We start from the raw sequence: 27380 nt of genomic DNA, 5'->3' as shown, positions 1-27380 counted from the left end.
CTCTATTTACAACTTTAATTCATTTTACATCAAATTTTTAACCGTATGGTGTCCACACGGGGTTAAAGGCAGGAAGTGGCGTGTTTATCCTTCCCGCGATGGGCAAAACACACCACACGTTGACGTCTCGGCCTGTCCCTGTTCGGCCTTCCGCATCAGATCCCGAGATCGCAAGTGCTCGGGCCCTTAAAGTGCAGCTCGCCGCCCTAGTTAAAGATTTCTCCCTAATCACCACTTCAGTCCTGTAGGTGGCGATAATACGCCTTAAACATATAACAACCGTCAACAATCCTCGAAGAAGAAAGGGTTAGCAAGTATAAACTGACCACGTCACGTTTCCGCTGTTTTAGTTCGATCAAATATGGTGGACACGGGGACTCGTCCATAACTCAAGTGACCAAAGAGTGGATCACGTTGAGTATACGACAGAGAGACAGTTAGCGAGATGGATGATGTGGAGATCACAGATGAGGGAGGATATCACGTGGAGAAAGAACCGCCGAAGAACCAGGATCTGACTACACTGAGCCTGACTGGTTAGTTCACACTAGACCGGAACACTGTTTACTGCTGCCCGGATATAGCTTCAGATTTATCGAACCGATGAGTGGTTCAGTTATCGTAAACAACAGAATGCTGATAGTTAGCTCAGCTCATGGAGACAAACACCAGTTGCAAGCTGAAGTAGCTGTTAGGTGAGGGCAGCTCGTCTCCCAGGGTGAAGCTAGCTGTTAAAAAAGTCATATGTCTTTGGATGTGTATCTATGCGTCCATATTACCATACTGTATCTATTGAAATGATATACCCATACATATATGTACGTATACGTATGTAAACATATGTATGTCTGTGTCCTAATATGATGTTTGTGTATATATGACATATATATATACACAAATGTATCTTCATATGGACCGTTAAACCAAGTTTCTAATGTGATATATCAGAGATATTCATATTTAATAACTGCATATATCTGATATGATATATATGTTAGTTACAATACTGCACGTTTTTAATTAATTGGGTCAGAAATTATCATCTCAGATTTTCATGCTGTAGTTTTTATCATCCCAGTTTCTTTTTAAAGATATGAACCATAGCTGTATTATAATATTGATTAATATGCATATAATTTGTATTTCTTCTCATGTATAAAAACAGCGGGAGAGCTTCTGTCCCAGTATGGTTGGTATCTGCTGCTGGTTTCTGTGCTGGGCTACCTGCTCATCCAGTACCTGAGCAAGAAGAGATCCAGCCAGAGCTCCCAGAGCTCCACTGCCACTACACAAGGTGAGAACCACACGTCACGTGATACATAAAGGTACAAAGCCAAAAGGTCTGATTAGTCGAGTGTGAGTAAATCAAAACAGCATTCCATGTACAATGTAGGGTCAAAGAATATAAACAAATATGTAAATATAACTTTAGCATGTTTGCAGTAGTCTTTATAATAGTTTCAAAGATCTATGTGACTTCATAGAGTGGGTCTCTTCCTCCAGGTTGTCACGTGCACATCAACATCTGACTGAACAAATCTCATTCATTATTATATTATGATCATTATTTACAGTAGATTTTCACTTCTTCCCTTCTGTACAAGTCGTCCCTTCCTGATGTCTGCCTGTGACACCTACTGTACTTAAAACTTGTTTTAGAGAATATCAAAGTTGCATCTATAAACTGATGATTGCACCACTGTAACATCTGTGGAGCATGTCAGTGGTTTATTTCAAAGGGATTCACTGCTTATTAGTAAAGACTCAATTTGATGTGTTTTTGTATGCTTGTTTTTGAAGATTCTGCGTTTGTGGCAAGAAGACAAGAGGCCATGGAAGCAGCCCGGAGAAAGATGCAAGTAGAGCTTGATGCCAAGGCAGTCCTCTTCAAAGAAAAACAGAAACAGGTGCAGAATAGAACGAGAGATGATGATGATGTTGTGTTGAACTGATGGACCTTAACTCATTGTATTCTTCAAACAGCAAGAAGAAGAGAAGAGGAGGCAGAAGATAGAGATATGGGACAGCATGACACAGGGAAAAAGCTACAAAGGAGGAGCAAAACCCTCTCAGGTGAGTTTCCACTTTAATGTCCTGTAACTTTAATTTTTAGAGCAGGTTCTTTAATCTGAGGCCTCGCTCACTTCAACATTATCAAACAGAATTCATAATTTTCAAACCCTTTGTTCACCATCAACACAACAGACCATAATGAAAACTATCTCACCTTTCAGTTGGATACAGAGGTAATAATACTAATAATGTATACAGCACTCAAGTTCTTTACATGGTTGAAACAGGATAAAGAAATGTCAGGGAATCTCCGGAAATAAAATAATACAGAAATAAAACATCAAAATACAATTCAAACATTAACAAAATTATTTCAATAGATAGGGCGGTATGTCGGTAACAAATATATGTATTAGGATTAATTAAAGGCTTTATTACTTTAAAAAGGTGATGCTGATTCTGTAGCTACAGATCCTCAGGGAGGCTCCTCAGCTGATGACTTCAAAAGCCCTGTCAACTTTAGTCCTGAATCCGGTCTTAGAAACAGAACAATACACTGATGTACTTTATACCTGGACATCAGACTTTTATACATGTCAGTTAACATTGCTTCTTTCTTTCCTCCCAGCAGAGAAAAGATTTGTCAATCTGTAGTTGAAGAGCAAATTAAAGTTGGACTTATTAATCCTTCAAATCTCAGGGTTGATAGTTGCCAGCGAGTGCTGTTTGATACAACATTAACATTCTGTTGTCGGAAACTCTTCATCTAACAGTTCCTGCTTTTTCCATTATTCCCTGCAATGTTTTGAACTGATCTGTTGGCTCAGTCAAAGTCAAATCAGTTGACTCTGGCTTTACATGTTTGGTCTCAGCCAGTCAGAGAAATCTGACATCACTTCATTGTTTTCTTTTATAGTCAATCACATTGACAAACAGCACTGAATGGTTTCTGCTGTAAAATGAATACTTAACTTCAATAAAAAAAAGTGATGATCAAAGGGTTTTATGGCTGTCAACTACTTTCTCACACATCAGTGTGGACATGATGCGAGTCCCCCACTGTTGTATCTAATGACTCCATCTCTCTGCAGACCACGGAAGAGGCAAGCTCATCAACAACAGAGCAGAAACCAGCTACGGATAAGAAGCCACTTCGCAGTGCTGGTATGTACTTCACAGGACAGCAGCTGGAACACACTGGAGCTTGAAATGTTAAAGAGAGGGAGAGCTCCAGTAAACTCTTTCTTATGTTGTTTTTCTACACGGATGGAAATTGGCCGTATTGTTGACAATATTATCATTGCCATTGTCCCCAGATTGCGTACATTGGAAAAAGCTGATATTTTGTTCTGACCATAGATGTTTGAGTTCAACATCTGAACTTAGTTTCTGAACTTTGTTTTTGAGGGATCAGTGCAAATGTTTTAAATGCACAAGTTGTCAACCTGTTTGGAAAGAGAGAATCACCACAGTAACTCAGGATGGGGAAATACTGAGGTTAAAGAGGTGCTAGTCATACTGTATGTTGCTAGTTCCTAACTTTTTGTTCTTCATACAGTTTTTTTCATTTATAAAAAAATCGTACATGCCCTGTGATTCAACACAATGTGCTTTGATGTAAAGGACCATGTACCAATTCAAAATATGTTGCGGTTTCTATTGGAATTTCCAATGTTATGTAATGAAGCTACTTTTCTTTCAAATCCAGAGGAATTTCAATATCAGGTTTTCCCTGTCACCGTTGACAAAACAACGAGCTGAACAGATTGTTATGGAGACAACCTCTTGGCCGTCATTGAAGGGGCGGGCAAGCTAAACATATGGTCCAAACCATAGTGCAAAAGCAATTTAATCCAGTAGAAATGGAGGGAAGTTAAATTCCATTCATAAACCTGCACTCTGTACACCAGACTGAGCAGCAGTGTCTCTCGGCCCTGGGTGAGTTTCTAGACTAATGAAATTCAGTGATGTCACAGTGTACTGACTCACTAGTACACGTCTATGTCACTAAAGAGTGATGAAGAGTTAAACCACTAGAGGTCAGCAAAGGCCAAGTTATTCAGGTGATATTGTTGGATGATGTTTTTGTCTATGAACAAGTCATTACACCCTCTGCTACTGCCAGTCGTTTATATAACACCAACCCTTAAATACTGAACGTGCATGTCTCCTACCCTATTTTTGTTTCATTCTGTTGTCCTGTGTCTCTTTCAGGCTACAACCCCCTCTCTGGAGGAGCAGGAGGCTCCTGCACCTTTAGACCTGGCCGGAGAGGGCCTTCATCTGGTGGATGAGGTTAAAGAAGGTCAGAGACTTGGGTCTGCGTGACCTTTGACCTCTGACATTCTTTATGTGCACACAGGCTGATTGAACCAAGCTGACAACGTTATTAAACCCACACTTACATGAAGATTTTTGCTCGGTTAGCTTTATTTTAACAGCACATGCCTTCTGTCGTGTCTGATTTCCTCCTGTCTGATTCTCATCATTGTTATTTACTCTCTGATCTCTGTGCTGCTGTATTGTTTAGCATCAAAGATAACAGGATAATCTTGGATTATAACTTTTAAATTTCAAATGAATAATGGAGTTGAAAGCTTGTAATGAAGCCTAACCTGTAAATGGTTTTAACCACCTGGTTTGGCTGAAGATGTTTACAGTCTGTGTGCTGCCTGATATATTTGAATAAGTGTGTAATAACATAACTTTACAGTTAGCTGTAGCTGTTGGGCACTGTTAGTTATAATAAAATAAAAATATGTCAACAAAGTGTTTTAGTGTGTCCACCGGTGATTCTCTGAACACTTGAATGTGGGTGCAACATGCTGTGGGGCTTTTATAAACTCTTTGTAAGCTTTAGTTAAAGTGAATTTATTCAGGAAGTGGAGCTGAGCCCACGATCTTTGAACACACATCAAAGTGGACAACTGCCTCGGGGCTCCAGATTCTCAGGGGCACACAGGCCCCATGTTTATGATGGTTTACAGGAGCCCTTTGGGCTTGTCTTGTGGACAAGTTACATCGTCTGGTTCCTTCAGATCTGATAAACATGTTGAAAGCATTCTCTTTTCTCAAAACATTTGCAAATCAGATTTTGGGGAAATTTGGGAATAATTTTTGCATTTATGATTACAAGTTAGCAGTTGTCTAACTGTGTGGATTCTTGCACAGATGTCTTTGTGAGGGCCATAATGAGCCTTCACCTTACAGAATGAGGAAGTCTTGACATTGTTGGTCCTCACTCTCTGTCCCTATTTCATTAGACTGTTTGAGAGTGAAGACTTAGGTTTAGAATTAGGTTGGGCTCAAGCATTTAATTATGACATTTTGACTGGTCCTCAAGTTCAAAGGCTTGTTTGAAGGTTAAGATTTGGGTTTAGGGTTAGAATTGTGTTTAGGGTTTGGCATTTAGTTGTGATGGTTGGGGTAAGTGGCTAGTGAATGCATTGTGCCAATGTCATTAAAATAGTATGTGTGTGTGTGTTGAACTCTGAAACCAAAATATACCTGATATGTTGTGTCTAAACCTGCAACATTAGCTGAAATGATAAAGGCCTCAAGCTTGTCTTGAAGGGGGCTATAATTATTAATAAAGCTCTAAAGCTTTAAGATCCTCATTATTTCCCAGCAGGCCTAAAAGCCAGTATTTCAGTGGAGAAGTACTGACTGTTCTCTGTGGCTCGAGGCAAAAAGCTCCAGTTTCATTGTGTCAAATAGTTTGTGATAGTTAAATTAAGTGCAGGTTTGTTTCTGAATCTGGCACACTGAGGCCTAATGTGGAGTGAAAGGATAGAGTTAAGAATGGTTGTGGAATCTGGGGGCTCAGGTTTTCTAGGACAGGAGTTCAGCTTTCTCTCTTTGGCTCGAAGCTATATAAAATAAAGATGTCATGTGTGTTGTACTGAGTGAATGCACAAAGAGCTGGAGACACACTGTACAAATCACTATCACTATCACAGATATTATTAATGGTGGCAGCCTCTTGGATGAATGAGTGTCTGTAGCTTCAGTTTATCTTACAGTTCATTCCAGTGGGGAGGCTTGTGATACTGGAAGCCAGTCAAGTTAACACATACTATGATCAACTCAACTAAAGGATCTTTTATATTATAGCAATTTAAATGGCATAACCTTTATTAATAAGAACCCAGATTGTCAGAGTTGAACGGCACAGTTGCATAAGTAGACTTATTATATCTTTCTTAGTAAATGAACATGTATGTTAGATGTATGAAACTGATCCACTTCAGTTTCATAAGATAAAAACACAAACAAATCCGAAGCAAAGTGTCTATCGGTCTCTCAATACTTGCTGACTTCCCTGTCTGGGTCTTTCTGTACACAGACCATTTATGTGATTAATAAAAAAAACGTAAGAAAGATTGAAACTCTGTTTGAAAGCATGCAATCTATAAAAGTATTTTGTACGACTGAAACTATGTGTTGAAGCCTTGCATAATATTGTCTCTGCAGGCAATTCTTTGTATTTAAGTTTTCCTTCTTCAAAACTGCAGTTCTCTTTTTACAGTGTTTCTCCAACACCTCACAATTTGCAATGTTTTAAAGCTGGTAGACTGGGCGAATAGTGACGTGTTTGAAACTCTGAAAATTAAGACATAAAACACTGGACACTAATCTTTAGAAGCCGATTAATCCACATGTTCTAAACTGAGTGTGTTTGTCAGCAGGATAGTGTGTGTGTGTGAGGAATGAAATTAACTCCAGGTTATGTTTATGGTGATGAATAAACATCTTGCACAGTGCATGGACAGGCTCATTGATGTAATGTTGATTGTTATTGGACAAGCATGCACATAGGAATAACATATATTAGGCTTTGGATACATGCACAAACTTGTTAGTGGCAATAAAATCATTCTGGATTCACGTCTATTGCCTTTGTTTGCAAGGAGAAAATGTGTAATATCGGCAAGGTTGAAAATGTTGAACACGTGCCAACAGGTAAGCAGACAAGTGAGACCCACCTGTGAGAAATGCCAACACGTGGTACACATAGCACATACTTGATGTGTACTTACCGTGCTGCTCCTCTGAGTATAACCCACAATTTGCCACAGTTGGCTGCTTCATAACAGTTCAGGTGATGGTGGTAATCAACCAACTCTGAGAGTCCCAGCTGCTTTGTAGTCTTTGTAGCCTCCACACTTTGCGATCCCCTCGTATACCCTGCATTTCCTCTGGGTTCACTTTGAACAGTCTTGATTGTACAAAAGGTTTTGTCAGAGACTTCCTTGTCAGTTGTTTTGGCACACCTAATGAGTTTGGGCTTTAAAAAAAGTTTAGGTCTATTTTCATTCGGGTTCAATTTAGAGGCACAAAAACTAAATTGAGACAATGTCACCATTAATGTATGGCCTCCATTTTGTGAAAATTAACAGAACTGATGAATGGCATTTTTCTGTTTACCAATATTAATAGATTATTGTAATATGTTTTTGTGTTAGGCATTTAGTCATGATATTTAAGTTGTGTGTGTATGTGTTTGTGCGTGTGTGTTTGTGTGTGCACAGAGGAAGTACGCTATATATATATGACAATCACAGACAGAATATCACACAAGTTTGACCTATTTTGTCCACGTGGAGTGAACCAGCCCTGTGAGCATCAAAGCTTCGCTAACTTCTCCAAACCCCCTTCTTAATCGGTTGGGTTAAAGGTTTTGTGTTTGTATGGTTAAGTTTAGTTTCCATGCTTACAATATCAAGGGGGAAAAAAACCTTAAAACCATGAGAACCACAAGGGGGCGCTCGAGACTAGACAGCAGGCTGAGAGCCAGGCTACGTTTGCGGTCGCTCATGTTAATCCATCATTTAGCAAACAAGTTAGTTCAAGTAAAGAAGCAAATAGTTAAATAGAACAGCTCTGAACTCTATTGATTGTGGATATTATGTAATGCGTAGTACTGATCAGTGACCAAGAATAATACATTCTGGACTTGCTGGATGATTAAAGTAACATAAGAAATGTATACAGTTAAAAAGAAGAAATTAGATCTATCTCAATCAGAATCATCTGCATTTGACTGGATTTGTAGTTGCTCACAATATTGTTACAGTCCAAAAACGTGTGGTTTGAACATCACTGGCATGTTTTATCATTGGTTGTGGTATTGTTGTTGCTGGGGTCATGATGTTGTTATCAATATAAATGATTTGGTGTTTGTCACAGAGAGCACCTCCAGTTTTCAGAAATACCATCGTGTGGCAGATGTATCCAGTGTTGTACAATTTCCCCACACACCCTGAACGCAGCAGCTCGGGGCCAATGGTTGGAGCGGATTCACGCAGCCAGCCAGTCATGGCCCTTCTACGGAAATTCCGTTAGGTCAATTCGACGTTAAACCGTTTCGCGAGGAGCGATCAGGACAGTCTGAATCCTTCCGACGGCGAAATATGGCGAAGACGGGGCCGCTGCAGAAGGCAATGAAAAGAGCTGGTGCGTCTGTCGAGTGGCGTTGAAGTGAGCCGATGGTGGAGCCCGACGGAAGGTTTGATGAACAGCGGGCAGGGCGACGCAGGGAGAGCGGTTCAGGTGGCGGCTTCAAGGAGACTGCTGTGATGCTACGTAGGCAACTGGAAGAAAAGGGCTTTTCTACCATGAGAGAGTGTGTGTGAGCCCGCTTTTCTGGAGACACGGCAGCTCTACCGATCTGCTCCTGTTGCGTTACTGTCGTTCATTTGTTGCGTTTTTTAATTCAGTCCACCGGTTAGTGTCTTTTCCGCTGTTTAGGACACAGCGGGGATCCACGGCGAGCTGGTGAAGTTTTGGGGAATGGCAGGTCGAAGCCGAAGAGCATGGTTTAGTGTTCTGCTGGGGCTGGTGGTCGGGTTCACTCTGGCTTCCAGACTCATTCTACCCAAGGCGACCGAGTTGAAGAAAGCCGGACAGAAGCGGAAGGCGAGCCCCGCCGGCTGCGGGCTGAACGGGGCTCTGAGGAAGGAGTACGGCGGAGTGTTATGGCCACCGCAGGATAACGGTTCCCCGGCGACCGAGAAACCTGGCTCCAGGTCCAACAATTTCCTGTTCGTCGGTGTCATGACTGCCCAGAAGTACCTGAACAGCCGGGCCGTGGCCGCGCACAGGTACGTGGTGTGTCGGGGATCATGTCTCCTCTGTGGAAGGTAACGGTCCAGCAGTGTCCGTGTGGCCGTCACTCAGTCACCTGGGGGACGTCGATGAAACGACCAAGCAGCTAGCGGGCAGCTCCAGTGCTGCACACCGCCGACAGTCAGGGGTTCTTCCTCTCAGAGGGAATTCATGAGAAAAGACGTTTAAAAATAGTGCTAGAGTGCGCTGAAAGATATTCAATTCAACTTTATTTGTAGAAAGATTTAAACACAAAGGCCAGGAAAACCACCTAAGAATTACAGAGGTAAAAGTAAAAGGCTGTGCAAATATTTAACAAATTCTCAATTGTTAAATCAAAAAATTACAAACTTAAGTGAATACATATAACTCAACCTAGAAAAGCAAACATATTGTTTATATTGCATCACTGCATACATTAAGTTCATGCATAGATATGGATACTCAATGTTAACCCTGAGTGAAATATTCAAACCATATACCCTACATTTCTAATCGATTATAATTTTGCAGCTGCACCATTCTATCCAATGCCTTTGAGATTCTGTCTTGTCCCTGATCTAAATATATTCAGTCTCTATTAGACAGTCCAAGTCCAGCTTGACTTATGACCTAAAAGATGAATTGATTGTTAAAACAACTGATAATTGATAGCTTTCTCAATGACTACTTGCACACATAAAATGGAGCTCTTTGACAAGATCTGGACATAATGAGTTTGTACTGACTGGCCTACTGACTGGTCAGTGACACTGGGAGAGGTTAAGCTGGGCGACCTGTGAAGTGTCATCTCTGCTCTTGTGCAGCTAAGAAAGTATATTGGGTCTTGTGGTCCTACATGAGGACTACAGATCTGCTGAGGAAGAATGATGCCAAACCAGGGCTTCTCAAACCTTCTAACTTCAACAGCTCCCCAAGAGAATCAGAGTCGTACTCAATCAGCACTCAATCAGGCCTTCTGACATTTCCACTGAGCATGTCGTAGGACCTCAGGCCTCAGACTGGTCATTTTTTACTACTGCACTAATGATACATGTTAAAGCCTCCTAAAAAAACTTGTGTCTTCCCTATTAAATATATCAAAGTTCTACTTAGAACAGCAGATATCCACTGTATATCTCATAATCTGCTACTAAAATCATAAAGCGATAAAGGGTCAGGACTGAGGGCATCGTCAATTTAACGGTGGATGGTGTGAGTCAAATGCAAGTTTAATGCTCCTTAGTTTCACATGCCTGTGTTGGAAACACTAGAAAACAAACAGAAACAAGGTTAACGATTCAGTCTCCGTGTAGAACATGACTAGAAATTCGTTTCATGTTCAGGTGAGGCTTTCTGGTCATGACCTGAGTCTGACGCTGGTGGAGGGCTTTGCAGAAAAGGCATTCAGCTGGAATGTCTGATAACAAAAGCCTAGTCTGATCTCCATTAAAGTGTTGTTCCATTCAAGGAGTTAGGATAATTGTGATTTCACAAAATCGAAATTGAAAGAACTGCAATTTGTTTCCATGCAGATATGAGTGTACATGGTACTGTTTACACCAGAATAATCCTTTAAGGGCTCTGCAGATTTGGATTTAGGCCTAAACCTTCTTTCAATACTCTGATGCCAACAGCTCCATTGATGTTGTGCAGGAGATTATTGTCCAGTGAATGTATTTCTCTGGGTTTCCACCAGATTCACATAGCACTGAGAACAGGGCAGTCACATTGGAGGGGTCTTGGGGAGTGTCACCCAACCATTCCCTAAATAGAAAATGTGTCTGTGACAGCCCCAATCTGTTACACATATTGTGTGTTTGACTGGTAAGCATATGGATTATTGTAAAAGAGAGTTAATCTAGCACACACATCTGTAAAAAGTTATTCATATTTAAGACCTCTTAACAATTGTAATGAAGACCCATTCGTGAGAAATGGAAATTTTACGGAAGAACATGTTTTTAATCCCATGTTTTATTTAATTAAACTTTGCAAAAAGAACTGCAACTGAGATCATGTGAATCTGATGAACCAACTCTCTGGCTCTATATGAGCAGTGTGCAGGTATGATACGAGACGGACCAATCACTTTGATACTCAGGAGAAAATTACTCAACAACAGTGTTCTCAACCAAAACTTTAAACATGTGGAAACTCGTGTGTATTACTGCAGCTAACCATTACATCATATCTTATTTTAAAATTATTTATGACATCTTACATTAGTTTGCATAAATGGTCGTTGGCAAAAAATACAATTTACCTATACAACTTCTAAAAAGATAGTCCTTCAAAATATGTAATACATATTTTTTTGTCCAGAAGCATTTGTTTTAACAAGCGTCATTTGTCAAGTATCTTTTCAGACAGCTTAAATCCATTTTTTAACAGTATTTTTAACTTCACCACTAAAAAGGTGGGGTGGCACAAACAAATATTTGTCAAGATATATATATATTTTCCTACACCTTATCAAAAGTTAAATCTTAGTCAAGTATCTCTTATTGTCTACGCTGTCTAGCACGTTACTATTTTGTGGTTGTGTTTTTGTATTTAGAATAATTTAAGATTGACATTCTATTGGTCAGGGATTCAGTATCGTAAGCATCCAAATTTGCATTAAAAGACAGAAATAGAATTCTTCAAACATACAAATTAATGCAGTAAGAACAATTACTATCTACATTCTATGTATCAACCATTTGTCTACTTTAACCCATTGTTAATTGGTTTGAATTAATATTTTACTTGGTTGCACCACCTGATGATAATCAGTTGTGACACCTAACAACCAATTTTCTATTGAAGTTTTACAATAAAAGTAGTAAATTTATCAACGAGAGGACACTTCGGGTTAAATCACATTCAGTCTATAGAAACTGGTATAGGCTAGAGTGCAATAATTGGATTTGTTGTAATGGATTCTGATTCTATATTTGGCCATGTCTTTACTTCACACATGAAGCATTGTAGGGAATTTAAAATTGTAAAATGAATGTGAGGCTGAGGCACAGCTACATTTCCTCACATGCCAGAGGCCTGTTACTGTGACAACATTGTCTGTTTTACTGTGTGTTTGCAGGGCCTCCTAGAGATGGCTCTGCTGTAAAAAGCGCAATGAAAGTAGACATAATTCATTAATTTGTTCATTCATTAAGCCCATTAACGTGTGTGGTGTGTATGGAAAATGCAGCTTTTAGTGGACTATTTTTAATGTACGATTGTCAAATTGCTGGAGCCTGTTTACTGATATGGCTCTTATAATGAATATGTCCCCTCCCTGTGCAATCAATCCAATTCATTATGTGTTTGTCATGGGGTTATTTTGCTAATATTTGTCAAACGCTGAAGAAAACTCTGTTCTCTACTCAGCAGGACATAACCTCTCAGCTGAGCGCACACACACATACACTCATCATGAGCATGTGGGGGCGATACTGATACAGACAGGCAGGCATGTGTATGTGTCTCTCTCATCATGCTTGTGTGGATGTGAAGTGGTCATAAAATGTAAATGCCTAGTAAAGCGTTAATCACAACTATTTTACTAGAATCAATAATTAATTTAGTAAAGTATCCAGCTATACCTCAATGAGTAGTCAGCTGTTTGGCCCGTAGCCGGTGCTTATAAGGATAGCTTTGCTTTAATGAATGCTAATTTTAGGTTTAAATGGAATTATCATGTGGGGTAAGAGCGAAGTGCATTGACAAATGGTAATTTCTCTCCATGACAAATGTGCTTGGAACTATGGCTGGGCAGTATGCCCTAAAATTTAAATTACTAAGATTTGAAGTACAGAGTGTAAATGGTATAGGACTGTGTGATGTGACCTCCTTAAAGAGGTCCTTTCATGTCCAGATAATGATATATATATATTGTTACCTCTACCTTTAGTTGAATGTGTAAACTGGGTCCATATCTTTGCAAATGTCAAGTTGTTATCATCTCCTTCCATGACACTTTGTCACATGTTGTTTTATTGACAAACCCTCCTGTAGTGTCTGAGTCTGGGGTTTGTTAAGTATCTCTTGTCCATAGGATCTGTCCGTACTGTCGAGGTGGTAAGAGAGGTTAGTTGTGTTTTCGGTCTGCTGTGGGGACCAGTCTGGGGCATTATTTAAAAGTTTATAAGTACAGTTTTTTTTCTGTGTCAGACTTAATATAACCAAACCACATCCATGTGACAGAAGCCGCTCCTCTTTTGGTTCCAGACTTCTTGTCTTGACTGGTCCTTCTCCTGTTCAAAAAGACTATGTTCTGTGTCACGCTCAGTCACTTGCTCTCCTCCATGTTTCTTTGTGTAATCTTCATGCATATTCACTCCCTACATCTGGGTTGTGTGGAAGTGTTATTCAAATGTTGAAAAATGTTGCTGTAAAGAGGCACAGCAAATAAACTATAGAGCATAACATGAAACAATGAGATGTTTATCTAACGTCATTGCATTTGCATCATTATATTGGAAAATTCGAATGCAGCATGGGTCTTTTATTTTTTATTCTCATTACCGCAATTCCTCATTTTCCAAAAGGGGTTTGATAGAAAGGATTGTCATCTCAACCTCAGATCTGTGAGGGCTTTACTGGTCTTCATTGTTCTGTAAAAATCCATTTAGATCGAAGTTTACGGTGAATTTCCCCTTAATACCGACCACCCCTATTAGCAGTCTTTTCTGTAACTGTAAATTCAACAATAACCAGGTTTTATAACATCATCAACACATGCATTTAATCACAGTGCAAACATTACTGTGTAAAAATGTATCCAGTGGGACACAGTCACAAAATGGCAGCTGGTTTTGTTATGCAGCCTTTGTACACAAGAGGTTTCACTGCTGCACCTATGGAAATTTAATTAATCATGACATTGTCCAGAATCTTTGACCGTACAATCTGTACGGTAATATGCACATGACCACTTGAGTATTCAATGTTTGTGTCTGTTTTGAGGGTTATTGTTGTGGGATATTGCATGTTACAGATTATGCCAGTTGTTCATATGAACTTTTTTTTGACTCCATACGTGTGTATTTGTTTGTCTTGCTTTCACAGGACCTGGGCACAATCAATACCAGGTCATGTGGAGTTCTTCTCCAGTGAGGGCTCTGACACCTCCATACCCATTCCCATCGTGGCTCTGCGGAATGTGGATGACTCATACCCACCCCAGAAGAAATCCTTCATGATGCTTAAGTACATGCACGACCATTATCTGGACAGGTACGAGTGGTTCATGAGGGCTGATGACGATGTCTACATCAAAAGCGAGAAGCTGGAGAGCTTCCTGCGCAGCCTCAACAGCAGCGAAGCAATCTTTCTTGGCCAAACGGGCATGGGGGCCCGGGACGAGCTGGGGAAATTGGCTCTGGAGCCTGGGGAGAACTTCTGCATGGGGGGGCCAGGGGTCATCATGAGCCGTGAGGTCCTCAAGAGGATGGTGCCCCACATCCGAGAGTGTCTACAGGAGATGTACACTACCCATGAAGATGTGGAGGTGGGACGCTGTGTCAGGAGATTCGCCGGGGTCCAGTGTGTCTGGTCCTATGAGGTAAGATGGTTTCATTTGGTTTTTATATCCTGTTTTCCATGTCGTTGACTCAACATCCAACTATAATCCAACTGTTGAGTACGAAATGCATTCAAACTGTGAGTTGACCAAATTAACTTTGTGAGGTGAAAGGAACATGTGGAAGTTGGTCACTGTTGCTTATTTATTTGCTTACCAACACAGTAGGCAGTGAGCTGCCTTTGAGCAAGATCTTTACGTCACGTTTTACGTCATAGAAGTGTCTGCATCTCTGATTTTCCAGGAAGACAATATATAGTCTATTGGCTATTGGTTAAGTCTGTTGTCATGTCTCGCTTACTTACAGACATAAACTGACACAGAATCAACTGACATCTCTGACCCTCTACAGCTAAAATGTTAATTGTTTGTTACCACTGCTACAATATCAACACTGCAAAAATGAGTGAAATCTTTCTTTGTAGCTTCGCAAATTTTTTTTTTTTATTCATGCCGTCCTGACTCAGCTCTCTCTCTTCCTCCATGAATCCAGTCTTTTCCTCTCAAAGACCGGATTCATGTTTAGACCTGATATTAACATCTGTCCTGAGTGAACCCATCAGAAGATTACAGCTCTAAGTCTTTCAGTTCATACCTGGCACTAGAATGTGCCCTGAATGCATCTCCAATCAACACCAATCAGATCTTCCTCACCAAATGAGCTGTCCCCTTGTGAACCGATCACTTACGACAGATGTTAATATCAGGAGTGAATGATGTCTGAGTCAAATGTAGACGAGGTACACTTCTTTAGATTCAGTGGGACTTAGATATTATTAGAAAAAATTACGCCAGTTCTCAGAACTTACCAAAACCACGGGTTCTTCAGTATGGCTGCAGTAAACCAGAGGCTGCTAATTTGGCATATCGTTAAGGGGGCCATTTTACCAAATGGTGATCTAATATAGCTTGTATAAAATATGTCTGAAGCGATGCAGAAAGTGGTTCTGTGCAAAGATTTACAGGCACTGATTGGTCCCAGAGTGATTGAGTCTTTGACCAATTGTTCTCTGTGAGGAAATCTTGATCCTTGATTCTCTGTCGGCCCTGACATGTGGGCTGACCTTTAGCTGAGTCACAGTTTATAGAAAAGCATTCCATTGGCTGGTACACGTTGTCCTGCCTTCACTATTGTGTGATGTTTACACAACAAGGTTTTGTGTTGTTAAATTATATGCACGCACGTAGTTTTCTAATGGATTGATTGCACACACATAAATCTTTCAGAGCACACACACCATGTGCAATTACAAACACACCACTTAAGTTCAAATCAGTCTACTTGCAGTGTGATGTGAGTTAAGGATGGGAAATACCCTGAACTGACGTGTTCAGTTCAAAGAGTGAAGTGTATTAGTTGTGATTTCTCATTGGGGGCCTTCTCCTCATTGTAAGGTTTCACTCAAAGTTCCGTTATGTTACTCAGCAGACGGCTGATTTTATGGCATTCAGTCATTGTTCAGACTCGTGCGAGAGTTGTCATTGTTGGCCACAGGGAAAGTTATTAAGGCAGCGCTGCACTAACCAGATTGGCCCACTTCGGCGGCACCACGCTGCGACGAGTTAAAAAGAAACGCTACCCACTTGTCATCAGAGAAGGGCTTTCTGTGTGTACTGTGGCTGAGTGTTAACCTGTTCACTGACATGTCTGGACTTGGCTCTGCTGTAGGCCTGTTGCACATATGACCGCTCCTTACAAGAACCACGGCATTTTCAAGCTCATGCAAAATATACAGTGATGTGGGACTCTAAGGAAGTGACTGTGTGAGGTGGTAGAAGATCTGATCTGTAAATGAATCAATCATAATTTTCTCCCCTTAACGCCTTGAATGTAGACAGTAGAAAGATGCAGACGTGGGTAAACACTTTGTGGTCCAAATTAAATGGAAACTGCCAATGAAATATTGAGGTTAACAGTTAAGCCGGGTTGCAGTTTTATTTTCTACATGGCACTTAATGTGATGGAGAATCACAGGATAAAAATAAAATGAAATCATCATAAAATGTTAAATGGACTCATAAAAATGAGAGACAGAGCTGCTATCACAGTCAGGACTGGAGAGCAGATTGATGGTGCGGTATTAGTATTTCACTGCTGCCTACAACCATAAAAGTATCTTCCTTTCTGACAGATCTGCTTATTAAATGTGTCATGATAGCCTCGAGCACAAAGCACCCTGTTCGACTGTATTTGATTCAAATCTGAAAGCTGATCTCTAGCTCACATCACAACAATTTATATCGCTACTAATGTCTTATGTTTATTTAGGCCTGGGCAATATGACTTCTAATCAACATCACCATTATTTAAAACTTTTACCCTGATTGCGATTAATGTTTTAATTAGATGTTTTTATAACCCGACAGTTCAAAAATGCTCACATTGGGGAATGTATTAACCGAATTAACCGTCGTGAGCAAAATTAGGCCGGTAAGAGTTTGTAAATGTCGGATTTTCAATACTTTTTCTGCTAATTGCTGTCAATTACCAAGCCCTTTGTTTAGGCATTTAGAGGGTTCATCAGTTGTTCACTTGGTATAGCATATCAGAAAATGCAGAGTTCTTTTGCATTGAAGAACAGAAATACAAACATGTACACTCAAATAAGGTAAACAAAATTATCTGATATATATTTATTCATTTATCTCATTTCAGTAATCATACATTTTTGTCATTGGAATTGATATGATGTGAGAATTAACTGGTTCTGACGAAACAGGAAGATTTGAGTAACGAAACCTGATTATATCACAGTATCTGACATCCTCCCTTCATGCCTCCTTTAAACCAAGTGAACTGTGGGCATGCTGTGTTGCTGTAAATCAGATACAGAATGTTGTTTTTTAATGATTAATTTGACCCTTGAATAAAATTAATGGCAGCTCTTCTTCTGGAATGTGATGGGGCGTATTGAATTTTGTTGTCATTTCAGCCTCTTTTTCAGACCGATCATTAGTTTCCGACCTTCATTGCCACTGCTATTCCAGGACTGCAGTTTAAGTTTCATGCTGTACTTGGGCTTTGAGAGTTTTTCAGTTTGAATTTAAGATGACAAGCTTAGTTTGCCACACAAGCTTATTCTGCAACATCTCCTGGTCAGAAGTGTGATGAGGGACTGTTGTTGCAGGTCTGAATCATCTTTTCTCTTATCACCAAAGGACAAGAAAGAGGAAGAGCAATTACAGACCAGAAACAGGGAGATGACATGCTGCATAGAATCAGATAGATTAAACATCGTCATTGCCCTTGTCTTTGACTGTTGACCATGGAGATCATGTGGGACATCTTTAGCCGCAGGGCTGGTAGAGGGTGGTGGGCCGGCCACAGTGGGACTGTAAATCTCTCTTCTCCTCCAGCGGGCGCTATATGAGCTTGTTGCCATGGCAGCAATGGCCCACTGTAATGATGGAGGGTTGTTGTGAAAGAAAATATCTCTTCTCAAACATGGGAGCAGCTGCTTGACAAGTTCTAAATATAGAATCACAATAGGCCTGTTGTTTCTGTCACCAAACTTGGTAAAATCCTTAGATTATGAAGGGCCAATCCCAGCACGCATTGGACAAGAGGCATTTGGAGAGAGGCAGGCAACACTGGATGGGTGCCTGTCTTTTACAGAGTGAACACACAACCAAACTGCTTATCAGACGGCCAGATAGCTTTGACAACCCCCTCCCAATATAGCGTCAGATAAGAGAGGGGTGGTCTGTATCACGGTTTCCAAAATCGAAAATCCGACATTCTCAGCCACTTCATGTGATTGGCCAGCTCTGCGGAGGGAAGTGCCAAATATTGAACTTCTCTCGAGGTTTCCTTTCTCTTCATGATTTTGTCAGCTATTTGTGAATCTCTTCGTGTGTATTATCGTGTGCAACACTCCCCGGAGAGACTGAATGAAAATGTATTCCATTATACCCATTTTTAATGACATCCAAATTTCGCCATCTCTCTATGATGGCTGCTTTTTAATCCACCTCTGAGTGTGGCCGTTCAGATCTGCTGTAAACACTAGTAATGTCTGCACAGCATGTCTTACAAACCAGGTCTGACATTAACTGGCCTCCAGTCACAGTGTTTAAGTGGATTGGTACAACTAATGCAATACATTTTTTTTTTTTAAATGAATACATTGAAGGAGCAATGTGATATGAAAGTCTGCTGGCAGATGTAAGTGATCTCTTGTTTTGTTTGTGTGTGTCTGTGTGTGCACTAGTGTGTGTGTCCGTGTCCAACACTGGACAGCCTCTTATCACTCATGATAGCCCATTTGTGGCTTAAACACAATTCGATGAACCATATAGACAATAAGATGCCGTTCATTGCAATTATTCTGTAAGACCTGATGTTACTGATCATGTTTTAGTTTTTAGTGGAACCAAAGCAGAATTATGTTTAAGGACAGAGTCATAGCTTTGATGAAAGATTCTAATGTTCAAATAAGAAGGTTAGTCACGATGCATGTGGATTTTTGATTGCTTTAGTCAGAAGAACGTTTGGACCTGCAGGAAAGAATCACACAGCAGAAAAAGGCCTGTAAGGCTATTTTAGTTTGTTTTTGTTTCTTTCTTTTTAAATAGTTTTTCCAGTTTCAGTGTGTCAGCTTTCAGAGGGCTTATGTCTGTAGTCTCAGTCATGCTTGTTAATGCTAGACCAATGCACAGGAAGTGAGCCGCCCACACTCACACTGAAAAGTGCCTCAACATGCCCTTATCTCTCCGGCTGTTTGGCCTGTGGCTTTGTCACACACTCTGTGTCACTTTCAGTAGAATTCTGTAGTGTGAGAAACCATTGGCTCTTGAAGTTTTTTCTGAACCACTGGCTTGTGCTTAATATAAATTTGTCAAGTCATGTTTTCCATAGTTACTGTAATAACCATGAACCTCAGCTATTGTTATGGAAAAGAAAAGGAGAGAAAATTCAACATGCTTCACCCTGGGGTTTTCCAAGCTATTACCTCCACCAAGGAAGTGAAGTTTTCATTGCCATTTGCAAAAACTAGTGAGCGTTGTAGTTGAGTAAATACACCTAGAGTCTGAGTGAGTCAGAATGCAGTTAATGCTTGAGTCCAGGTCATCACAAGTCCTGAATTTCAGGATGTAATAAGAAGTTTTATACATTTTGTTAGTTTAAAAAAAATGGGAGAAATATATTTGAACAACTATATTTTTGAAAAGAGAATATGGTGCATTGATTTATTCTACTCATACAGTAGATAAGCAGCAGATTGGCTGCTGGGGCTCAGGGGCTACAATCTAAAACGCCACCATTTCTTCAGATAGAAGGTGACCCCACAGTCATTTCTTCGCTGCTTTATTGCGTTAGATGATATGTGTTTATGTTACAGCGCCTCGTGAGATACGGATGTAGTTGTACTGATCTGTGTAAAACATGTTTTACCTCTTGAAGTGGAGAAGAATCCTTTTTTGACACCTGATTCCCCCCCCACACACACACACACATCTGGCTCATGCTGAATTTCATTTCATGCACAAAGGAGACTGTATGATAGTTGTGGCATAATTTAGCCAATCAGCAGACACATTCTGGTAGGCAGTCTTTCTTTTGCCAATAAGAGTCTCCACCCCTCATCACTATCGTTTTAGTAATTAGAGGATGAACCGTTCTGTGTGCATCTGTGGACTGTATGCATCTGTTCTTTCTTGTTGTCGAGGCAAGCCCAACATGTGGTGACCCTCGTGTATTTTCAGACATCCTGTGGCCTGCGCTCTGTGTGCTTCTCCTCAGTCTCCTGTGTTGTGCTAAAAGTAGGCCCCCGCGAGCGAGGGCCAATGAGCAAATAAATGTTTACACTTACGCTTCAAAAATAAACAGGGACCGAAGGCCAGAGTGCTGAATTAGCATGAATTGCAGCACTGCAGCATGAAGTGCGGACTGTGTGTGGCTCCAGCTGCAGAGAACTGGTTTGCAGTATGGGGACGTTTTAAGTTGGTTGGGGGCTGAGTTAATGAGGCAGAGATTTCCTAGGTCTAGAATCCATGGCCGACCACGGAACCCTTTATTACTGCTATCATATTTAACAGCAAAATGATTGTGAGTCTTATTCCGTGTTATATTGTAACCCCTTGTTTTGTTGTTCATTTGAATGATGAGCTCTGTGTTTTCACTTGGTACCCAACTCAGGTGATGTCAATCCAGAGTCCGTACACATGCAACCATTAAGGTGATAGAAATTTAACATGATGGGCTCATGCCAGAATTGTCTTGTAGACATTGTCGGACCTGTAACATTTCTGTTTTGTTTCAGCATGGCTTCACTGAACTGAATCTGTCAGATTAACATACAGGCTGCAGCCAAAGATTAAACACACAAAGTGCCTTTCTTGATCTGCCTTCTTAGAGCACTGTAATACATGTATCTATTAATTACCATAATCCAGAAAAAGACAATGAATTCATATTAATAAACCATAAAGCTCAGTAAATTAGTCACTTAATCTTCTGAGGAGATTCTTCTCATTTCATTAGCTTATAATTTTTTTTTTTTTAAACTTTTCTCAGTCCTGTGTTGCTCCAGTAACATTGCTTCTGTTTCGGTTGTTTTGTACTGCTGAGAGAATTTCGTAAGTGCATAACGAGTGATTAATGATAAGATGATCATTAGACCTATTATCAAATAATACATAAAACCCCAAAATGTACTATACGACGAATTGTAAACTAGTAATAAAGCCCAGGGTGAATACACACAGACAAACACACACGCACATGCACTCTCACACACACACACACGCACATGCACTCTCACACACACACACACACACACACACACACACACAGACACACACAGATATCTTTGTGAACTTGCAGAGGGAAATTATGGGTAACTATATCACAGGATGTGTGTCAGCAGACTCACAAAGATGCGGGTTCCCATACATCTCGTCATTTTGATCCTACTTCCGTTTTGATGAAGGCTGGTAAAACCCACGTGAATATACAACAGATACACAGACAGCAGAGTGTGCTAACATACACCCAGACAGAGTTATAACATGTCTCTCTGACAAAGAAACACATATTCTGCCAGGACTGTGCTTGTAAATGTCTTGTTCTTGGAAAATATGATTTCAAGATACGAGTCATACTCCAGGGAGACGAAAGAAACTATCATCCCTTCTCTGACCAAACCATGAATCACACACCACTCAACACAGCTCTTCTGTTTTCTGCATGGATCTCAAAGGGATTACAGAAGTAGTGAAAAGCTTCATAGCATCTCTGACCTGTGATGTCGCAACTGCCACGGGTTGATGAATCTATTGCCACCTTTCTGGAGTACTGCAGCTTGCAATTCAAGACTCGCTGAAGACGTACTGGAATAAAAAGAAGTGTCCTACAGGCTGAGACATGCAATCAAAGTTGTTAAGAAGACTTTGTTCTAATTATGAAATGTTGTTATTGTTGACTGTTAGAAACGGGGACATAAAACGATGACCCAGTCCCTGCTCATATCCTTTATGGTTCTTATCAGTCACAATTGGAAAGTCCAAAAACCAAATTTCTGCTCTTATCTTTACCATTATTGTTTCTCATTCGTAGTATGTACTGTATCTAAGTAACTAACTGCAATGTAGACAATCTGTTTCCTGTTTACACTGACAGACACGTTAATGGTCACATGGTATGTGTTTTCAGCTGTGTTAGTATTGATGGAGATTATAACTGAGATGGAGCTAAAATACTCATATGGACTGAGATCATTTTAGTTTAAAACAAAGCATATTACATACAATATGGATGTAGTATGAGTGCCAGAGGCCTGCCCTGTGGCCTACTTTATTGTAGGAGGTGATAATGTCCTTGAGGTGAGCAGTAGCCTGCTTTCCACAGCAGCACTGAGACCATTTCATCACCACCCTGCATGCCAGCTGAAAAACAAGCTCCAACACAGCTAATGGGAATCACAAGGCTGCATTGCTGAGAGCTAGGGGTCCACTCCCTAATCCTAATTTCTCCTGAGTGGCCTGCAGGCCTGCCAAACCTGCGGCCGACCCACTCACTGTGCACGTGCTGCATACGCTCTCATTCTGCAAACAACAGAGCCATTGTGTTCCTGCCTCACTGACACGTTTCTTCAGGACTAAATGCTTCCCCCACTTTCTCCCTTTTCTGTCTCATCTTGATGTGCTCATATTCTTATTAATTTGCCTCTCTTTCACAGCCTAATACGCTTGGCTTCATATCTAATCTAATACATATGTTCCCTGCGTGACTTTCCCCTTAAATCTTAGAAGGGATGCGAGGGAAGGACTAAACAAATGTTAAAACCTATTTTTAATTAAACTTCATGCAATGAAAAATATGGGCTCCTGTGTGTGATTCTTCTTTAATCTCTTATTTGCCAAATATATGTCAAAAAGTCAATATCGTAGGATTTTTTTACATCAATTTTCTTTCCTTCTTCCTGTAAACAAATCACAACTCTTTGATGACTCATCCTACACTCAGGGGAGTTCACTCACTGTGCGTCCAATGATATTGCTTTCTAGAATTTTTAACTTCCTCAGTGACTTTAAATTCTGCCAGTTACCAACGGCTGCACAAGGACCTACGCTGTCCTATTCATTGGTTAAATCCACTGGTGTAGGCGAAGGTGGTGGCGAGAAGTCCTCGACAACAGAGAGCAGGCTGTTGTCATGACTCTCCATGTGGAGCTGCTAGTTAGAGTCTACTCTTCCGCTACTGCTACTGCAAACACCCATTAATATCTGCAACATTTCACTCTATGGCTTCATGTTTTTACTCGACACAGAATCAAATAACACACGACATCCGTTTCACAGGGTCTCAAACAAACTCAAGTTGTGTAAATACACTCTCCTGCCGAACTGTACTGTAAATTGTGCACGATTTCAAAGAGGCTTAATACATGATGCATGTTTTCGGTCAATTTGGAAGATATTTGCTTTACAGTACAGTGGTCCAGTATGTGCTGGTGGAAATACCGACAACATATATGCAAAGCCAACTGTTGTAGCTGCTCAAGAGCAATTCAATAATATGCATGTCCTGCATCAATTGTACAAAAGTATCAACATTCCTCCCTGTTCTAGAGAGAGTCAATTGTATTAGATTTCATTATTTACTATTATTTCTCCCTCCTGTTTTAATGTATTTATTGTTTAATGTGTAATTGGGCTACTGTAATACCTGAATCGGGATCAATAAAGGATTATCCATCTAATGGGAATAGAGGTAGAGGATGCAGACCACACACACCAGACATGACTTAAAGAATTGACAAGCCTCACAAACAGTATATGTCACTGTGTAGAACCTGAATATGTGGCTGAATAATACTCAGTGCTAAGTGTAATCACTGAGGGAGTGTGCAGATCATCCTCCTTGATGTGTTTGTTGGGTTTCTTACTCACTGCTTGTTGTTCTCCTTTTTTTTCTCTGTGTGCATGAAGGGCTCCAGAAGCTTTTTATCATGTACTTTGTTTCCCCGATTGACTAGTGCTTTATGGCCCGAATCAGTTGGCGTAAAGGCAGAATTGAAGGAAAGCGGCAGAGCCACATCCCATTCAGACTGACTGTCCAGGCATGATACTGCAACTGGAGTGGACGATTGTTCAATTTGAGACTGCGTCATTTATCGTTTAGGTTGTTGCCCCAAACAGCTTCTATTTCCAACACCTTCGTGTCCTGGTAGGAGCTTATGTAAGAGGATAACAACACAGCATGAGGAAATTTTAAAACACTCATCGCAAACTGTAGTTACTGTCAGTCAACCAAGTAAATCACAGTTCCCTGGCCTCAGATCATGTTGGGCAGGATCATTAAAGTTTGACGCTTCGGTCTCAAAACTGCTATAAGTAAAAATCTGTCATCTGCTCCCTCCTGTTTGGTGTCATACTAGAACACATTTGTTTGTTCCATTATTTACTAATGACCCTTTCTGCAGCAGGCAGCTCCCTTTCCTCGCATCATACACAATCGAGGCTTGAGATCGAAATGTGTTTTAATGTAAATTCCGAGGTGTTTTCACTTACTATAGTATTTTATGGGAAGTGAAGAGGCTAAATTAGGTTACAGTGGAATTATGTTTTTTGTGTTGTGGAAAGCTGAAGTGCAGTGAATGGGAGTGTTTGTAAATGACTGGAGCCTAGCCTGATTAAAAGTCTGGTACAAAGTAGGTTATCAGATCATTGTGGTGCCACTTTGATTGTGTCGCTTTCATCGTACTTGAATTGCAGAGAGTATCTGGTTTGCAAAGTGGTGAATGACTGTTGTGTGTCTGTTGTTAAGATGTTCCAGAATGTTAGACAATATAACTGGGATGCGGTGGTGCCCGATGTGAGCAATATGCAGAGACTCATGTAGTTGAGAGGAGGGAATGTACGCCAGCTTATATTCTCTAGCTACAATTTACAGATGTCAGATCGGTGCTAAATCGGTTTGTGTAAGCTCTTCGACGACAGGATAAGAGAAGCTTGCTGACTCGTCCCCTGAAACGACAAGGACTACAACCCTGCGACAACCCAAGCAAACTCCAGCGAATCAGATCACAGGGTGGGGTGAAATTGGTGGAAGTAAATGTATCAGAAAGGAGTGCCGCTTGTGTTAACTGCATCAGACTTGGCTCACGCTCAGAATGAAAGATATACAGAATTCCTGTTGGGTTCGGGTCAGGCTCAGTTAGTCGTGCTTTGCCAAACTGCATTGTGCTTCCGTTGATTCGCTTTGCTTGCACTGCATGCGAATTGAGTCTGAACCTGCCCATCAAATCAAATTTAAACAAATACTCAAAATTATGTTGATGCAAATACAGGTCCTGTCTGACATCAAAGGTCAGGATGAGCCCAGAGAGAGGAGGAAGAGCCAGCTCCGCTTAACTCTGAGTCAGCTGCTATGGTCACATACCCATCGAAGCTAACCTGCTCACTGGCAGGTTTTTACTGTATATACACTGAAGTAAAAATAAGCCATCTGTTGCACCTTACCCACCCACTGGTTGTTTTTCTATAGTAATTTTCAGACACGACCTGCAGGTAAACTCCATAGCTAATTCTACAGATTTTCCCGCAGTTTGCCTTTCACACATGCACAACACAGCGGGATGTCTTCTGCACAGATGCATTCACAATATCATCAAGTCCTACGCATTGTTCAGGCGAGAGGTGGAGCAGCCGGGTGCAGCAGGCACAGACTTTATTATTATTAATTGATTATTAAACTCTGTTGCAGAGTTCCCGTCATTTTCTTTACAACACATAGACACATAATTCTTGACTCTTATCACCACAAACTGTATTGACAGCTTTGTCGGTGTCTTCTACATGTATGACACCGCTTTTTCACCGGGAGATATTTGTTTAATTTTTTTTGTCAGCAGTAACAGTGGAGCCTACCACTTGGACATTCGCGTACACACATGCACCTCCTCCGGAGAATATATACGGAGGAACTTTGGAGTTCAGTGCATGTCTGAAAGCAGCTTATAGGGGATTAGTCTACTGTAGTGGCTCGCCTAAATAAACCCTATGTATATAACACAGTTAGAATTTGTCTAGAAGTTAAACCAAAATTACTTGAGTGTCGACATTCTGTCCAGAATGAACAACCTGTCTCCCCAAAAGAAATACTCTTATACAAACGATCAATAGTAACATAATTCCTATCAGAGGTGGATTGTTGGCTTGTCTGGCTTTTAAGCACCAAGCCAATGTGTATTTGATGTGGCAGAGTTCACCATGGCAGTGTGGTTAAGAAACATAATTGCATTCACAGATATAATAGTGCCTCATTCGTGACCAACTTGTATGAACAAATCAGACCTCAAGCAGCTCATGCAAGTTATCCAAGTTTTCTCACACTTGGAATTTTGTCTCCAATATGAAAGAATTGCTCGTCTGAGAGTTCTGTCTGAGTTTTTAGATGGCAATATGAAAATGTTCTTGCACGTGGGCCATCATGTCCTGCTTCTTCTTGAAAATCTTTTCTCCAGGCCACTTCCTTAATCCCAGGCTGAGGTTAACCCCGCTGGGCAGGCCTGGCCCAATCGGTGAAGCCAGGGAGTTCGAGCTGCAAAGCAAGCCAGGCTCCTCCTCTGAGTCCAGCCCACTGCCAGCTCATGCTCCTGCTTTTCTTTTGTATACCACCTCCCTTTTTTTTCTACTCTAATTATATGCTTACCAACTTTTTTTTTTCCCTCTTCATTCACAGAGCAACAATTTTTACTTCTACACAACATTCATTTATGTAAAACCGGTTTATAAACCAGTTTACATGAAGTGGGATTGTTTTTACAACATTTATGTCAGTAGGTATGTCAGACATGCATAATATTACTATTCACAGAATTGTTTGATAGTCAACAGAGGACAAAAGAGTGCTCCTATTAAATCTATTATTTATTACCATATATATTATGTTTATTCCATTTGCAACCTAAACGTATGGAAAGAGCAATCAACTCATGGCTGTATCTGATCTTTTGTTCCTTCACAGTTTTTAGGAAACCACCTTAAACACAGGTTATCCAGGATTATTAGACCGATCGGAGTGGAGGCTAAGATATTCCATATCAGGCTAAATGACAGCTAGTGAATGTATCTAATGTCATATGTTGTTATCATGTCTGATACGATGCACTTGGATCAATTAGTGCCTTTGTCGGGAACAGACAGCTTCAATTCAGTTCATTCTGTCATTACCACAGTCATCGTACACGCTCCCTTTGGAGGAGAC

At 40.6% G+C, this 27380-nt stretch overlaps 2 protein-coding genes across 2 annotated transcripts in view; both read left to right on the top strand.

The window, feature by feature from the left end:
* Positions 1–301: 301 nt before the first annotated feature.
* On the top strand, positions 302–4785 carry selenos (selenoprotein S). Its single transcript, XM_053444491.1, has 6 exons — positions 302–536; positions 1166–1294; positions 1801–1907; positions 1984–2073; positions 3105–3177; positions 4228–4785. Exons 1-6 carry the CDS (start codon positions 446–448, stop codon positions 4305–4307), a joined length of 570 nt encoding a protein of 189 aa, XP_053300466.1. The 5' UTR covers positions 302–445; the 3' UTR covers positions 4308–4785.
* A 3580-nt stretch (positions 4786–8365) lies between these two features.
* Positions 8366–27380, top strand: part of chsy1 (chondroitin sulfate synthase 1) — a 52180-nt gene continuing 33165 nt past the window's right edge. The window contains exons 1-2 of the mRNA XM_053423786.1: positions 8366–9116; positions 14155–14650. Coding sequence (XP_053279761.1) covers positions 8806–9116; positions 14155–14650 — 807 coding nt within the window. The 5' untranslated portion in view covers positions 8366–8805. The remainder of the gene's footprint in view (positions 9117–14154; positions 14651–27380) is intronic.

The sequence above is a fragment of the Pleuronectes platessa genome, chromosome 1 (genome assembly GCF_947347685.1).
Source record: "Pleuronectes platessa chromosome 1, fPlePla1.1, whole genome shotgun sequence".
NCBI lineage: Eukaryota > Metazoa > Chordata > Actinopteri > Pleuronectiformes > Pleuronectidae > Pleuronectes > Pleuronectes platessa.
This window is presented reverse-complemented; position numbering and strand designations above follow the sequence as displayed.

What these genes read in the sequence shown, in the direction of transcription:
- selenos (XM_053444491.1), top strand. Translation starts at nt 446, where the DNA reads ATGGATGATGTGGAGATCACAGATGAGGGAGGATATCACGTGGAGAAA. An exon ending in GACTACACTGAGCCTGACTG is followed by an intron (nt 537 to 1,165) that starts GTTAGTTCACAC and finishes GTATAAAAACAG; the next exon opens with CGGGAGAGCTTCTGTCCCAG. An exon ending in CTCCACTGCCACTACACAAG is followed by an intron (nt 1,295 to 1,800) that starts GTGAGAACCACA and finishes TTGTTTTTGAAG; the next exon opens with ATTCTGCGTTTGTGGCAAGA.